At 42.0% G+C, this 17,708-nt stretch overlaps 2 protein-coding genes across 2 annotated transcripts; one reads left to right on the top strand and one right to left on the bottom strand.

Annotated features, from left to right (window-relative positions):
* Nucleotides 1–134: 134 nt before the first annotated feature.
* Nucleotides 135–5,029, bottom strand: prdx1 (peroxiredoxin 1). Its single transcript, XM_041842798.1, has 6 exons — nt 4,926–5,029; nt 3,439–3,555; nt 3,056–3,209; nt 2,695–2,817; nt 2,289–2,419; nt 135–686 (listed from the first exon to the last, which is right to left on the bottom strand). Exons 2-6 carry the CDS (start codon nt 3,542–3,544, stop codon nt 601–603), a joined length of 600 nt encoding a protein of 199 aa, XP_041698732.1. The 5' UTR covers nt 3,545–3,555; nt 4,926–5,029; the 3' UTR covers nt 135–600.
* Nucleotides 5,030–11,040: 6,011 nt separating this feature from the next.
* LOC121535586 (histone-binding protein N1/N2) lies at nt 11,041–17,296 on the top strand. Its single transcript, XM_041842797.2, has 14 exons — nt 11,041–11,159; nt 11,467–11,580; nt 11,689–11,769; nt 11,929–12,041; nt 12,265–12,519; nt 12,630–12,664; nt 12,764–12,855; nt 13,010–13,083; nt 13,199–13,387; nt 16,180–16,358; nt 16,511–16,576; nt 16,681–16,758; nt 16,834–16,946; nt 17,135–17,296. Exons 2-14 carry the CDS (start codon nt 11,474–11,476, stop codon nt 17,139–17,141), a joined length of 1,389 nt encoding a protein of 462 aa, XP_041698731.1. The 5' UTR covers nt 11,041–11,159; nt 11,467–11,473; the 3' UTR covers nt 17,142–17,296.
* Nucleotides 17,297–17,708: the final 412 nt, after the last annotated feature.

The raw sequence follows: 17,708 nt of genomic DNA on the forward strand, positions 1-17,708 counted from the left end.
TTCTTATTACAACTGTTAAGCACATTTTTCAATTAACCCATATTTCAATTGAATCATAATAGGTAATACAGAACGTAATTTAAAAACGTGTTTAGTGTATTATTATTATCAAGCATGGCAAGAAATAAACGTTATTTGCTTTGTAAAAGTTTTTATTTAGAAGATGAAATTACATTGAGTAGTAAATAAAGAAACAAAAACATCTGAGTTCTCGCCTCAAGTTTTTTCCTGTAAAGCTTCTGTTCCTCATTTCACAGACTATCTCTGTGGCCTAAAGGCAAAAACAAATGTCCACCTCAGATGTTACAAAAATGATACAGCAGAATAAAATAGACCAACATCAATGACACTAAAATAAGAGCGTGTGCTAAATGACTAAAATGTAAATGTAAAACACCTCCAAGCTCTACTTTAATATAATCTTCATACTTTGGTCATAATAATTTCCACTCTACCCAAACACATGACAGATAAGGGGATGCTGAAGATGTTGTTCTACAGTTCCCAGGCACAGAGGTAGGCTACTGCTCTTCACCATTGTTCTCTTGAAATGTACTGTAATTCTAGCTGTCCTACAGCAGGCTTCAGACATGCGTCGTCTTACTGCTGCTTGGAGAAGAAGTCTTTGCTCTTCTGCACGTCGGGCTTGATTGTGTCACTTCCTGGTTTCCAGCCGGCAGGACAGACTGAGAGGAAACACCAGAGAAGAAGTGTGAGTCTCAGTACAGTGCAGTATGATAAGCAAAACACACTTTGAACCTGAGTTTATAACGATATCTACTATCAGCCTATCATTCCCAGTCCATACAAACCTGGGATGTTACCTAAAAAGGGTGTATGTGATTGCTGATGGTACATATTAAAATATGCAACCTGGACTCAGGTAACATAGTAACGAATTACAATTCGTATGATATGTTACAAATTCCAATTTGTTGTGGCTAACGTTAGCTAGGTGGCTAGGTTGCTAACGTTAACGTTAGTTAGGTGGCTAATGTTAGCTAGGCCAGGGGTTAGGGTTCAGGTTAAGAGTTAGGTTAAAGGGTTATGGTTAGGGGAAGGGTTAGCTAACATGCTAAGTTGTTGCAAAGTAGCTAAAAAGTAATAAGTCGTTGCAAAGTTGCTAATTAGCTAAAATGCTCAAGATGTCCGTGACGAGATTCGAACACGCAACCTTTGGGTCACCAGTATCGTGATATTTTTTTATTGGCAAAAATGAAAACACAAAGCAGACCAAACTCTGGTCCTTTAAAAACCTGCTGTATGTAAAATATTGTGTGCTATTGCTTGGAAAATAAATAAATGTGACTGGATGACAACATAATGTTGGTTTCCTACATTAGGGCTGTTTTCCTAAATACATTTTGGTGATGCAGAAACGAGAGACCACATGTGTGGCTGTTTTCTGAAAATCTGGGAATATTTAGCCAAGGAAACATTTCTGGTTGGTGAGTGAAGTAGCACCAAATATGTTGAATGCGCAACTAATGAGCATGGAGAGCTTCACAAGTTGGATGAAATTACATTATATCTTTCAATCTAATACGGTTATTTACTTACTTCATCAGACGCACACTTCTTGTAAGTAGCAAGGCTAACTGTCCTCTACAGGTTTAGCTGAAATTTAGCCTGAAAGGATTTAAGAAATATGATTGGTTGACAATAGGCCTATGACATTGGCCTACCTCTTGTCTTGCGCTGCGCAGAATATCAGATCTCAACAACGATTGGAGAAGTGTTTAACATCACTAGTAGGCTACCACATCCTCATGATATACTGTATATATTTTCATAAGCACAACGTGACTGCAAGAGACAGGTTGGAATGTTTGACTGAAATACGGGACAAATCAACCTTCTTTTCTAAATGAGTGGTGTTTGAATTTGTTGATAAAATGCGGGACATGATTGTTTGGTTGCGGTTCGCGGGACAAAGGGCCAAAATGTGGAACTGTCCCGCACAATCCAGGACATGTGGTCACCCTAGCCACGATACTAACGAGTATTGCGATACTGGTATCGTCTCGGCCCTAGTTATACGCCCACCCATCCACCCCAACCAACCACCCTCCTTTTGTTTTTGCCTTAAGTAACCTTCTGTCTTATATAACCATACCAAACATAACATATCATACTAATTTGAGTATCCCAGATTTTAGTTTACTGTGTTACATCTAGTCTATGAGACCAGGCTGAAATATGGCACTGCAACAGCTTGGGCTAATTCCATGCTGGATAAGGTGGCATGGTTTTTGGAAAACAAAAAGTCAGCAGGGGTAGTCATATACCTTCTCCGTGTTTGTCAGTGAACTGAAAGGCTTGCACCAGACGCAGGGTCTCGTCAATGGAGCGTCCCACTGGCAGGTCATTGATGGTGATCTGCCTCAAGACGCCCTTGTCGTCAATGATGAAGAGGCCCCTGAAAAAGCAAACAGGGAATAAATTGAATTTATTTTTTGTAAACCTACAGGATCAGACATATGCAACAGAGGTGGTTCGGTGAACAATGCTTGCGTGATATGTAACCTTGCCTGAAACCTGATGACTTGTGTTGGCTCCCCAAACCAATGCCTAGGCTTTAGCTTAGCAGGCTATTAACACAGTCTTGTGTTGTGCACGTTACCCGGGTTTGGACCCAGTCGGTCATAGAGACACTGAACTTTGACCCTTGAACTTTTTCTGTTGTGAACCCACCTGTAGGCGATGCCCTCGTCCTCCTTCAGCACCCCGTAGTCCGTGGAGATGGAACGCAGTGTGTCGGCTACCAGAGGGATCTTCATGGCACCCAGACCGCCCTGCTTACGAGGTGTGTTGGTCCTTTAAGAACACACACACACAGAGAGAGAGAGTAAGAGACTGTCTTTTTGTTTTGTCTGAGACCAAGCATCCCTGCCAGTCGTGGTATGCAGACGGGACAGGGATAGTAGGAAAGGGGTTTCTGTGCGTAAGGAGAACAACAGCACTGCACTAGCTGCACTGTAACTTATTCTGCGTCACCTAGGGCGTCATTTTCGAAGGGCACATTTTTTTTGCAAAGTTAAAAAGTTTCAAGTACCAGGCAAGATGGCAGAAGTGGGAATCAACAGAGGCACCAATGACCTCACAGCCGATCTTCCTGAACTCCTCGGCAGCGTCACTGAAGGCGATGATCTCAGTGGGGCACACAAAGGTGAAGTCCAGCGGGTAGAAGAAGAACACCACATACTTCCCTGCAGGCAGGCAGCACAGGACACAAACACAAGATAGACACACTATTAGACACTTATCGAATTCAAATGGAGCCCGGAAGCAATGAATACATTCAGTGTAACTAATAGGTCATTACTGTAATAATAAACTGTAAAATCATGAAACCAGCCACAAATCCTAGCACACAGAGCAAAAACAAAGACAGTTCAGGTTCAGAATATTATGAAGCGTTGTAGTACGCCTACCAACCTCTGTAATCAGACATGCTGATGTCTTTGAACTGGCCGTCTGGCATCACTGCTTTGGCCGTGAAGTCAGGGGCCAGATGCCCGATGCGTGCTTTACCTGCAGCCATCTTCACTTTGCCTGAAAAAAAAAAGGCCTTTACCTGTTTCCTACTGTTTATTTTAAATGTATGTAGCTCTGTCCTTCAGCTGTTCTTGTCTATTATTGTTCTTTATTATGTCATGTTTAATGTAGACCCCAGGAAGATTAGCTGCAGCTTTTGCAATAGCTAATGGGGATCCTAATAAAACAACAAAATAACAAATCTGTATGCTGTCAATCTACAGTATAGCAGCATTAACTACTAAATGGTAGTACACAAAAACACTAAAATAACTGGAAATCAGGGATGAACTGGAAAGCTCTCTCCATCCTCTTTCTCTCTACAGATGTAGGATTTTCATTTGAACACCCTGTTGCAGGAGAACGTTCTGCAATGCAGGACATTTTAAACGTGTAGTGTATTTGCGAAAAATGTATCAACACCTATAAAAATGTCCATTAATTATAATCCACATAATAATTATGCAAGATTATTTTTTGCTGCAAGATTTTTTCCCTGCTGTAGCAAACTGGCTCATATTAAGATCGTACATCTGTAGACATTTTCAGCATTGAAGCTATAAATATAATGTGTACAGAACTGAAATAAATACAAGGAGGACATAGATTCAATCGAAAATTTCACTTCTTTCATTCCCAACACCTAATCAACAGGTGTTTCCTCATTGAGCTTTTATGGCTTTATTTTACGCATCAATCAAAGAGTTCAACAGGTTGTTCTTGCCTGACAAAACCTCTCACTTTATCACGCACGCAGTCATATTTCGTCAACCAGCATGTATGCATACTTGCAGACATTGTTCTCGAACAGGGCATTCGATCACTTGAGTTCACTGTTCAAGGTGAACTGACGCTCGGGCGCACTTTGGAATGCACTCAGCCAATAAACGCACCGCGATGTAGCCGCGCAGGCCTATGTGACAGTCCTTTTTTTTTTTAATCGGAATTTGATTGTAGTATACATTAATTAAATCCTATATGAAAATGTGTCGTTTGCTTTAACTAATTTCATAAAAAATATTTATTCCTGAACTAACTAAAAGTGAAAGCAAAACACGATTGTTTCACAATGATCTTCGTTTTTTTTCTCGACAGTGATTTTCCTCACCCGATTTTGTAGTCCAATATTCCATTGTACAAATGGTGTAGGCCACCTTGACATCCTCCCCCAAAAAACGATTGTAAAAGCTAAATCGCATTTATTCTGTCGTCAATGGAAATGTACAATCAATTGAATGATCATAAAATTGCACACAAAGAAAACGAGAAGGTAATAAAAGTGTAACTAAACAGTCATCGTATAACTAAGTTTTCACTTTCTTTTTTTCGTAATAACCGAAAAAATAATTTTGCCTACTTTTCAAGTTAGATTCTAAGTGTACACAAACCTCTGCTTCGGTCCCACGGCGGCAGCTTGAGAGGAGGATTGCAAAGAATGAGAAGAATCGCTTGGAAATATATACAGCAGCTCAAATCTCGCGGTGTTATAACACCGACAATGGCCACAGCCCAGTCATTCAGTCGAAATGAGTATTTGACTGCCTCACATGGCACCATGACTTTGCACATTTCCTTCCTCATTCCAGTAACCTGCGGTTAAAAACTCGTATGAGTAAGGATGAGTAAGGACTAAAACACAGTAGTAAATAAGTAATGTCCCCCACCCTTGTCTTCTCTTATCATCTTTTGTCATTCTCTTTTCTATTCTTCTCAACATGCAAAACGATAGATGTAAGCCTACATAACATGTGACAGTTATTGCTTAACATATTGCAGTCAATAATGGCTGATCCCTGGCCATGACCCCACTCTCCGAGGGTGTCTAAGGGCGAGTTGGGATATGCATAAAAAACATTTCCATTTCACACCTCACACATCTACAAGTTACCCACTTGTACATGCAGTGAAACAGGACAAATATAAGCACCCCCTTTTTGACCTTTTGATATCTAAATTATTATAACCCTACAATTAAAAACTTGATCTTGTCATCTTCAAAGATACTATATGTTTCTCAGTGATTCTCAGGGAGAGCAGCAGAAGCCCACAGCAGCCCCATCCTACGAGCCCCTATCCTAATCCAAGTGAACAGTCATGCTGGGGTCACACAGTCATGAAGCTCCCATCATTTACTTGAGTAAAAGTAAAGATACCTTATTAGAAAATTACTCAAGTAAAAGTGAAAGTCACTCAGTAAAATACTACTTGAGTATAAATCTAAAAGTATTTGGTTTCAAATGTACTTAAGTTTTGTCGTGGTAAAAGTACTCAATTGTCACACTTATGTAAAAGTAAATGCTATAAATCAAATTCTTTATAGTAAGCAAACCAGATGGCACGATTTTCTTTTTTTTTTCCATTACGAACAGCCAGGACTCCGACACTATTTACAAACACAGTACTGGTGTTAAGTGAGTCCGCCAGATCAGAGGCAGTGGGGATGACAACGTGTTGTTGTCACACCCTGATCTGTTTCACCTGTCTTTGTGATATTCTCCACCCCCCTCCAGGTGTCGCCCATCTTCCCCATTATCCCCAGTGCATTTATACCTGTGTTCTCTGTTTGTCTGTTGCCAGTTTGTTTTGTTTCGTCAAGACTACCAACATTTTTCCTCTTGCTCCTGTCTTTCTTAAGTTCCTATTTTCCCGGTTATGACCCTTCTCCCTGCCCTGACCCTGAGCCTGCATGCCGTTCTGTACCTTGTCACACCACCCTGGATTATTGACCTCTGCCTGCCCTGACCCTGAGAGAGTCTGCCGTTCTGTACCTTTTGGACTCTGATCTGGATTACTGACCTCTGCCTGCCCTTGACCTGTTGTTTGCCTGCCCCCTGTTTTTGTAATAAACTTTTGTTACTTCGACACTGTCTGCATCTGGGTCTTCTCCTGAAATGTGATAGGGATGTAGCTCAGTTGGTAGAGCATGGCGTTTGCAACGCAAGGGTTGTGGGTTCGATTCCCACGGGGGGCCAGTATAAAAAATTAAAAAAATAATGTATGCACTCACTAACTGTAAGTTGCTCTGGATAAGAGCGTCTGCTAAATGACTAAAATGTAAATGTAAAATGTAGTTGTATTGATACGTGCGTAAATTGGACCATATTGCTGTCCTGCCTGAGCATTCAAAATGTAATGAATACTTTTGGGAGTCAGGGAAAATGTATCGAAGTAAAAAGTACATATTTCCTTTAGGAATGTACACTTTTAGAAAATAATATGCTATCTAGAACCTAAAAGGGTTATTTGGCTGTCCCCATATGAGGATCTTTTGAAGAACCCTTTTTGGTTCCAGGTAGAACACTTTTGGTTCTAGGTAGAACCCTTTTGAGTTCCATGTTAAACCCTTTACACAGAGGGTTCTACATGGATGCCAAAAGAGTTCTACCTAGAACCAAAAAAGGTTCTACCTGGAACCAAAAAGGGTTCTCCTATGGGGACAGCCGAATAACCCTTTGGAACCCTTTTTTCTAAGAGCGGAGTAAAAGTAAAAGTAGTCAAAAATATAAATACTCAACTAAATTACAAATACCCAGTATTTTTATTTAGTTAGGGATGGTTGGAAATGTACAGAATGGGGACCTGGAGGAAAATGGGGGAGGGTCATGCTTTTTAAATTTCAATTTGCAATTGATGACATTTCAATATTTCTCTTAGGCTATATATGGATGTGTGCCTGATGCCACCCATCATCTCTGATTCTCCGCTGGCGAGCAATATAAAGTGCACCTATTGGCAGTTTAGTGTGGACTCAATCAAATTATCCATAGCTAGCCAGAATCCAACTACACGTTCATTACATTCTCTCTATAGTCAGAACACGGCTATACCACGATTAGGACAGCGTGGAGCCGGTGCGAGATATGGCTCAGAAAACGTACCTCAATCCAGGGATGGGAGATGGCTGTGTACTCCTAATCATTTCATTATCCCAACTGACAAATTGAGAAGATTGAAATACTGCTCGTTTTTAATGACTGCTAGTTTTTCATCAGCATGCTAGACTAGCTAATGCTATAGCTACCCTCGCGGTAGCTACTCACCACAATGGTAGGTATCACATTTTCATGGAATCCACTGGGCTGCTATAGTTTGAAAGGGAGAATGCGAAGATGAGAAGTAGGACCGGAGGTCAACTTTGATAGCTTACTACTACTTTTAATAAAAACAATATGTTTCTTGCTCATGATGAAGCTATTTATCAGAGTTATTGACCTCACAATAAGCCAGATTCGAGTAACTTGCATTGTGGTGCTGAAACTTCAAGCGGCAGCCGCGGCACAATCAATTGGAAATATATACTGTAGCTCATAGTGCTGAAAGTAGGCAACTGTCTTCATTTTAATTAAACTTTATACTAACAAGAGAGTTTTGTGTTGGAGCCCTACCTGTTTGACCCTTCTGCCTGCCCTAACCCTGAGCCTGCCTGCCGTCCAGCACCAAACCATGGCGCGTTTCTATGATCTGTGGTTAAAAAGATAAGAAGAAAGGTCCTAAAAAATGCGTCTCTGTGACATCACAGGATAGGATTAAAAGTAAGAAAAACAGTGATTTTCAAAACCTACAATGTGTTTCTAGTCAGAGGGAGAGTATTTTCTCATAGTGTTTGAAAATCACTGTTATTAAAATATTTAAACTTTTGATGATGGGTAGAACTTTTTTATGTTATTTATTTTTCTACATAATATTGAAATGCGCTGTTTTCACATATGTAGACCCTGGTTTGGTGCTACACCTTCACATCCGGCTTCTTCACCTGCAGGATTGTCTGAGGGGGGTGGGGTGGAGTGCTGAGAAGTATTTCTGTCTGTAATAAAGCCCTTTTGTGGGGAAAAACGAATTCTGATTGGCTGGGCCTGACTCCTCAGTGGGTGGGCCTGGCTGCCAAGTTGGTGGGCCTATGCCCTCCCAGGCCCACCCATGGCTGCACCCCTGCCCAGTCATGTGAAATCCATAGATTAGGGCCTAATTTATTTATTTCAATTGACTGATTTCCTTAACTGTAACTCCGTAAAATCGTTGATATTGTTGCATGTTGCGTTTATATTGTAATTCAGTATAAGAAGAATAGCAAGCAGTTAAAGCTTACATTTTTCTGCGTCGGTGGGCCTACTCTGTCTGGGGTGGAAAGGTAGCCCTAACTTTTGAAAGTACCATGCTTAGCTTCATAATGACCTCTCAGATTTAATTATTTACAAACAGGGACAGTTTCATTGCAAACAAGACACACTGATTTGGCATTGCAGAAATATGATAAGATGAACGTACAGGCCTATCTCTCAGACTCTGTCCATTCTTAGCCTGTAATGGTGTGTGGTATTAAAAAAGATTCTGCTAAGGTCTTCAGTCATGTAAAATGACATAGAATTGCACTGAATGTTTATAACGGCTACTTTTTCTCATAGTGATTGACGCCAGACTGGAGGAACAAGGACCAAGGACACTGATTGTTATTGTATTCTGTGACACTGTGATTCTGCAGCAGCTGATGTTGTGACTTCCTACAAGCCTCTCGGTGGGTGTTTACAGAACATTGGTGCTGTCCCACTGGGCACAGACATCAATTCAACTTTCATTGAAATGACGTGGAAACAACGTTGATTCAACCAGTGTGTGCCCAGTGGGGTGAGATTTGAATATAAGGACCTGCTTAGAGAAGGCGAGTTAGTCATTTTCTCTGCTTCTCTGCTGGAGGTGTCTCCCTGTTGCAAATTAAACACCTACACTAAGAAATCATATGTCTCCACAGTGGTCATGTAGCCTGATCCCAGATATATTTGTGATGTCAGCTCTTAAGGCCAATGGAACCAGGCTAGTCATTTTCTGCCCTCAGATGAAAAGATGCTACAGAGATTGTTGTGTGCAATCTGAAGGGCCCAGTGCCTCTCCTCCACCTCACCCTTCTGCTGCTGTCACTGGGGTGATGTCTTTGCATGTCGTTGCCATGGACACCACATGAAGGGTCAGACAAGAGGGGACCAACACAATAAACTCTTATTAAACCTGCAGGCAGCGAGCGTGGGCTACAGATCAAAAAGAGGCCTACAGCCCCATGTTCAGCTTTCAACAACACATTAATACAGACATAAATGGTACCTACCTATATCAGCATCACCAAAACATTAATTACATAGTAATTGACTGTTTGAAGAGCACTAGACCTTCCTCTGTTCTCTGTTCTCATATACCGACTGCCAATGCAAATGTGTTCCTTCTGTTGTTGCTAGGGACCTATAGAGATAAAGTGTTATATTATTGAAAGTATGAAGCAACTTATAAACTGCCATGTACATGTAGACAGGATATTACACACTATGTCATCCAGACTTATATAATTGAGGCCATCAGCTGACCATTTTCCTCACAACAACAAGAGCCTCATGGTTGCTCAACAGCCCCTCTAGTGAATGAAGACAGGTTGGGATGATGCTTTTTCACCATTCACCATAGTAGAGCAAAATTGTCAGCATTCTAAGACCTATGTTTTACTTGAGTGCAATAGATAGGACACACAATTCACATTTAAATTTAAATTACATTTACAATTCACAATACACATTTACATTCTACAATTTATATTAGAATATAAGTATTGTGTTGATGAAGATGTATGACCAAATTGGTGTGATGGTTCTCACTGTGAGCCTGATTGGGGGTGTCATGTCCAGGCCTGCCCTGTGATTGGTTGTCATGTCCAGGCCTGCCTTTACAAGGCTGTAACAGGGGAGCTAGCAGGGGTTCTTCAGTGAGGGGGTTGGTACTAGAGCTCCCATCACAGCAGGCACTGACAGCAGGGATGCGCTCTCTCTCAGCTCCCAGGACAGAGCAAGAGCAGCAAGTTTATTTACAAGGGCCTCCTTCACACCTGTCAGCTCTCTCTAGGTGGATCTTGGCCAGGAGCAAACAGGCCTGACAGAGCTGATGTCTCTGATTTAATTCAATTCAATACAACTTTATTGGTTCCATTAGAACAACTAGTATGAACATTTTGTGACGTGAACCGAGCTGACAAAATGCATCTTGAGAGAAATGTGTGGTGTGGTGACAGAACACCTCTGAGTTGTTTTGAACCTTCATCTGCTCTGATCTCTACGTCCTAGATTGCTTACCCTGTACTCGAGGCTTGCATCTCATGCCTACTGGAGTTCAATCAAATTATTGCATGGCAGGTGCCATAGTGAAGGGCTCAAAGAGCTCAGTCTCAATGAGTGTTCCTTTGATCTGAGCTGATGTGAGATGGAGATCCTTCTAAAGCCCCACCTGTAGGCAAGGTAGAGCAGTTCTCCTCCATATCACATTGATAATTTCTTACTGGTAAATGCACAAATCATTTGCTATGCTACTTGCTTTTGTCACTATACTTTCTCCCAAGTAAGTTCAACCAGGGGTTCCCAAACTTGTTCACTCTGGACCCCCCTTCCAGCTGGAATGAGTCCTCCCCAACAGTCGACGGATGTAAAAATGTGTCACTGCACCTTTAATATTTCTCCCGCGTTTTCCCAAGCAGAATTTGACGGGAAATGATTAACACATTTGGCGCCAGTTTAGAACAATTATACAAGAAAGAGCTGTGCCTGTTTGTCCTTGATTCTTCTGATAAACTTTTATAGCTACGTGCATCCACGGTATGTAAATGTTTACCATAAGATGTGTTTAATGTTAATGGTCAGGAAAGCATCACTGAACAGCGTTTGCGAAAACGCGCTACTGAGATGAGAAGCTAGAAGTAGAGTTGCAACCACCGTATTTCACCGCGTAACGTTAGTTACTGCGTTCGTGAATGAATACATGATTAACCAACAAGCTAACGTTACTGGTCTTTATGCAAGACAGTTGAATATTGTTTCCAATGTAACTAGATAGCTAGCCACTTTGTTCGTGCCGACATTAACAGACAGTAAAAATGACTAGGTTATCATTGTTTTCTTCAAGTTACAAAATGGTCATGGAGGAGGCGAACAAACTCATTGGCACAGGGAAGAGACATCTCGTCATGGGGGACGTGGTATCAGCGGTCAACTTCCTTCAAGAAGCCTGCGGGATGTTGTGAGTAGGGGTGGAAGTCAAGTGACGCACTGAATAAATGTCTGTAAAAACATTAGCGATTACTAATTCAGTTATTTATAAATAACTTTGCCCTACTTATTTTTCCAGAGCCAAAAAGTATGGTGACACAGCAGATGAGTGTGGAGAGGCTTTCTTCCTGTGTGGTAAAGCTCTCTTGGAGCTGGCCAGGTAAGTGTTCACTGTCCTTCACAGTATTTCAATCTAAGCGTTATAAATGGTGATTAGTGATGTACCCCACTGAATGCTGGGAGCAAACAGTCTTCTGTTCTCTCCAAACCACAGCTGTTACAGTTGTAACTAAGACTTAGATGTAATGTTGTGTTGCAGGATGGAGAATGGCGTCTTGGGGAATGCTCTGACAGGGGTTCCTGAAGAAGAGGAGGAAGGCGAGGAGGAGAAGCCCAAAGACTCCAACATTGAAAGCACAGACAATGTTGACGGTAAACATTTTGCATTGTTAAACCACACATGTAGTTGATGCATGCCTAAAGGTACAGCATACATGTTGAATTTTTTTTAATACAATTTGGCCTAGTGGTTATGCTGATCTCTCTGATAATGTAGATAATGCTGTAGATCAGATAATGCTGTGTAATGTCACATTTACCTGTTACATTTTTTTTTTATTATACGCTTCTCAATATACCTTTGTTATTATCACAGATAAGACCAGGGATGAGCTCAGAGTTCAGGTCTATGACGCCATGGCAGAAGAGAAGAACGGCGAGGAAAAGTCAGATTCAGATAAGAACACGGTGGAGGAGACTGGAGGAGGCGAGGAGGGACAGTCTGTGAACGGCCATGTTAACGGTTCTGATACCACGAACGGAGAGGAGAAAGTCATCGGCGAGAAGGGTGACGAAGCTGAAACTGGAGAGACTAAAGAGTCATCAGACAACCCAGAAGAGGAGGATGGAGGTGAACTTATGGCCAGTTTGAGGGCAAACCCGTCATAATGTTTAGGCAATATCTTAGATGCAAAGAAAATAAATGTAATGCACTCACACACACTTCTGTCAATGTTTCAGATGATGAGGGTGAAGGGGAAGGAACGGAAGAAAAGGTGAGACTTCATCTACTACTGACCTATCTGTGTGTTCCTGCCGATGGTTTAGCTGCTGTAAAGTCAGTAAGTTAACATTCAATTACCTTTTGACCTCAGGAGGACATACCGGAGGACAGTGATGATGAGGAAGTGGGCAACCTGCAGTTAGCCTGGGAGATGCTGGAGGTGGCTAAGGTCATCTACAAAAGGTACGGTAGGAAATAAATACCCACTCGTTCCCATGTTTTACCCTGCTATCCTCTAGTTGTTGTGTATGTAGGGCTTTCAAGTGCCAACTCTATTCAAATCTATTCCAACAAATCAAATTGAGCCGTTGGATAAATTGTTTGTGTTCTGTTGAAGGAAAGAGGGTAAGGAGGACCAGCTGCTGGCAGCTCAGGCCCATCTGAAACTGGGAGAAGTAGCGGCTGAATCAGGTACTTTCCCAACCACCACTAGTACTTTGGGTTGGCCCGTTTTTATATGGGGTTGGCCCATACATTGTGCTTCAGTGAGGTGTGTTCCTCACTACCTGTTCGATTTCCACCCTAGGCAATTACAGCCAGGCGGTGGATGACTTCCAGGAGTGCCTGTCCCTGCAGCTGAAGCACCTGGCCTCAGACAGCCGCCTGCTGGCCGAGACTCACTACCAGCTGGGCCTCACCCTCTGCTCTGACTGCCAGTACAGCCAGGCCATCGAACACTTCAACCACTCCGCTAGAGTAATCAAGAGCAGACTAGGTGAGGAGGAGGTGAATGTGATCAATGAGATTCTCATTTTGATAGGAATTGTTTAGATCAGTGGTCACCAACCTTTTCTGAGTAGAGATCACTTTCACTGTCAAAAAGCAAGCAGAGATCTACTGCAAATATATAAAAAATATATAACTATATATATATATATACAGTGGGGGAAAAAAAGTATTTAGTCAGCCACCAATTGTGCAAGTTCTCCCACTTAAAAAAGATGAGAGAGGCCTGTAATTTTCATCATAAGTACACGTCAACTATGACAGACAAAATTAGAAAAAAATCCAGAAAATCACATTGTAGGATTTTTAATGAATTTATTGGCATATGATGGTGGAAAATAAGTATTTGGTCAATAACTAAAGTTTCTCAATACTTTGTTATATACCCTTTGTTGGCAATGACACAGGTCAAACGTTTTCTGTAAGTCTTCACAAGGTTTTCACACACTGTTGCTGGTATTTTGGCCCATTCCTCCATGCAGATCTCCTCTAGAGCAGTGATGTTTTGGGGCTGTCGCTGGGCAACACAGACTTTCAACTCCCTCCAAATATATTCTATGGGGTTGAGATCTGGAGACTGGCTAGGCCACTCCAGGACCTTGAAATGCTTCTTACGAAGCCACTCCTTCGTTGCCCGGGCGGTGTGTTTGGGATCATTGTCATGCTGAAAGACCCAGCCACGTTTCATCTTCAATGCCCTTGCTGATGGAAGGAGGTTTTCACTCAAAATCTCACGATACATGGCCCCATTCATTCTTTCCTTTACACGGATCAGTCGTCCTGGTCCCTTTGCAGAAAAACAGCCCCAAAGCATGATGTTTCCAACCCCATGCTTCACAGTAGGTATGGTGTTCTTTGGATGCAACTCAGCATTCTTTGTCCTCCAAACATGACTGAGTTGAGTTTTTACCAAAAAGTTATATTTTGGTTTCATCTGACCATATGACATTCTCCCAATCCTCTTCTGGATCATCCAAATGCACTTCAGACGGGCCTGGACATGTACTGGCTTAAGCAGGGGGACACGTCTCGCACTGCAGGATTTGAGTCCCTGGCGGGCGTAGTGTGTTACTGATGGTTGGCTTTGTTACTTTGGTCCCAGCTCTCAGCAGGTCATTCACTAGGTCCCCCCGTGTGGTTCTGGGATTTTTGCTCACCGTTCTTGTGATCATTTTGACCCCACGGGGTGAGATCTTGCATGGAGCCCCAGATCGAGGGAGATTATCAGTGGTCTTGTATGTCTTCCATTTCCTAATAATTGCTCCCACAGTTGATTTCTTCAAACCAAGCTGCTTACCTATTGCAGATTCAGTCTTCCCAGCCTGGTGCAGGTCTACAATTTTGTTTTTGGTGTCCTTTGACAGCTCTTTGGTCTTGGCCATTGTGAAGTTTGGAGTGTGACTGTTTGAGGTTGTGGACAGGTGTCTTTTATACTGATAACAAGTTCAAACAGGTGCCATTAATACAGGTAACGAGTGGAGGACAGAGGAGCCTCTTAAAGAAGAAGTTACAGGTCTGTGAGAGCCAGAAATCTTGCTTGTTTGTAGGTGACCAAATACTTATTTTCCACCTTAATTTGCAAATAAATTCATTAAAAATCCTACAATGGGATTTTCTGGATTTTTTTCTCAATTTGTCTGTCATAGTTGACGTGTACCTATGATGAAAATTACAGGCCTCTCTCATCTTTTTAAGTGGGAGAACTTGCACAATTGGTGGCTGACTAAATACTTTTTTGCCCCACTGTATATATATATATATATATATATATATATATATATATATATAAAAAACATGACTTAAAAATAAGCCTATGCAACATTAATGTAATAAACAGTTCTGTAGGAATGAGGTGTGTAAAGTAGGCCTAATACATTATCACATCATATTGGCTATATGCTTGGCCCGCCAATGTTCTTCTCAGATCATATATTTCAAAACTAGCTTTGATAATAAAATAGATCAGTTGTTGTATCACTTGCGAGGCACAGCTGAGCATAAATTAAAATTATTTGCAAATTATTAGCTTTTTTATTTTACTGGACTGATGGTACCTGCATCTGATGGTCAGTCAGCAGAAGGAGGGAGAGAGCAGCCTCTCACTGTTCCCGTTCTCTCCTTTCCTCCGGTGAGACTGACCAGAGAGAGGGCACTGTCTTCCACCTGATGGTGAAACTCGAGTGGCACCGCATTATTTCTGCCTCATGCACAAATTCATGTTCCTATGACCAGAGAAAGTGAAATATTCCTCAATATTAAACTAGACACGACGAGCTGCTAATAATAATAACGCAGGCCTATCGATACACTTGGCTACTCATTCATTGCAGCTACAGCGCGAGTGGAAGTAGGGAGAAGTGCGTTTTGAATTTAAAGTGTTGAATAAAAACGGTGTTGACAGTGCTGAATAAACTTAAACATGAACTCAAAAACAGCAGCCAGCTCTTCGCTGTATTCTTTGTCTCTCTGGTCATGGTTTCAAAAGTTAGGAAATCTCATGTAGGCTAGTATCAACCTTTGCTGTGGGGTCGTGGAAGCTGTAGGCACGGTTATTTGAGCTATCCGATTGGCCAGCGCAGCAGACACTTGATTTAGCCACAGCTCTCCTGGTCCGCCGGGTAGGCGGAGTTTGTCCTTTCAGACAAATGAAATGGGAACACTTCTGAATCAAGTGCACCAACCGCCAACAGCACAAGACGACCGGTTGGTGACCACTGGTTTAGCTGGTTTTATTCTTGGAAAATGTTACTCTTCTACACCCTTGTATCGTTTGTCTCCCAGCCAAGCTCCAGGAGGTGCTGGAGAAGGCAGAGGGGTCCGAGGCGGCCCCTGAGGAGAGAAAGGAGATGGAGGAGCTGAAGGCTCTGCTGCCAGAGATCCAGGAGAAGGTAGAGGACGCCAACGTGGGACAGAAAATGGCTGCGGCTGCTGCAGCAGAAGCTGTGATGCAGGAGACGCTGGTGAGAAGGGGATTGAGATGGAGGGGGCTCTAACCAGAGTGATTGACCCAGTCCTAGCCCACTTACTTTTTTAGGCTCTCTTAAGTAAGGTTTGAGTTCATGCAATACGTCGAGCATGAAGTTTGATTCCACATTTCGTTGGGTTTTTTCAGGCAAGTGGTTCAGCATTTCCAGCTCAGAGTGGAAGTTCTCAAAACGGGGGGACGTCTGCATCTATGGTATGCCTGAGCCTCATGATTTTAGACATCTTTATTGGTTGATTTGTTGTGCTTTAAACAACGTATTCTAAGGGATATGTCGGTGGGTCCTCCCCCTCACTCAGATTCAAGTCCGATCCACCAACGGAAACGCCCCCTCAAAGTCTCCAGCCTCTGACATCTCACACCTGGTCAGAAAAAAGGTCAGTGAAGTGAAGCTATTTGCTTCCAGATAACCATCCTAGTATCCACAAACACCTCTTTGTATTGTTTAACAGAGGAAACCAGAAGACAGCCCAGTAAAGGAGAATGACTCAAAAAAAGTGAAACAGGAGACTCATGTTAACAGCAACGGCGACAACGGTGTCAAAGACAAAATGGAGGTTGAACGGTATGTATGGAGTATGTATTTTCCACTACCTAAGGTTGTCATGGAATACCTACATGTACTACTAGACCAATTTTTAAAAATGTAAGCAATAGATCAACCTCTGCTCTTTTCACATTCAAGAGCATGTGTGACTTTTTGTGATATTAATGATGAATTCATTGTGATTATTCTCATGTTTCCCCCTGCAGCCAGTGAAGCCCTGGTGACTTTCTGATGCCAATTCCTGATTGTCATCACATCCTCCTACTGCAGATCAAGTTGTAAATGTGTCATGTTCCTATTGTGTACCTGTATGTGCTTTTTCATATTTGTAAGATTTTGTACCAGATCATTAAAGACTACTTACTTGATCAATTAGTCATCTTGGATTTGTGTAAAGAAACTCCAAATGGGAAGCGATCCACCTCTTGAAACACAAACTACTGTCCCAGTTCTTCCTCGCATTGATCAGTGGTGTACTCTAAACATAATGAATTTGTATGCTTTTGGAATAGCTATCCTGACTGTGGCCAGCCCAGTTGAGGGATATTGCCTTTAAATTTAAACTGCGCTGAACTTCAGCTATATGGATTGAATCTAGGCCTAAGTGTCTGGCTTAGTGGTAACATCAGTCTGCATGATTTGTTCCTTTTTTCATTTGATTTATGGGAGAGGCGAGGAACTGGGAATTGACTGTCAGATTCGACCCCTTGCTGACACTGGTAGGTTTGTCTAGTCAAGCAGCTGGATTTAATCCGTATTGCGGAAGATCTGCGTTAAAAT

This window comes from Coregonus clupeaformis, chromosome 21, assembly GCF_020615455.1.
Source record: "Coregonus clupeaformis isolate EN_2021a chromosome 21, ASM2061545v1, whole genome shotgun sequence".
NCBI lineage: Eukaryota > Metazoa > Chordata > Actinopteri > Salmoniformes > Salmonidae > Coregonus > Coregonus clupeaformis.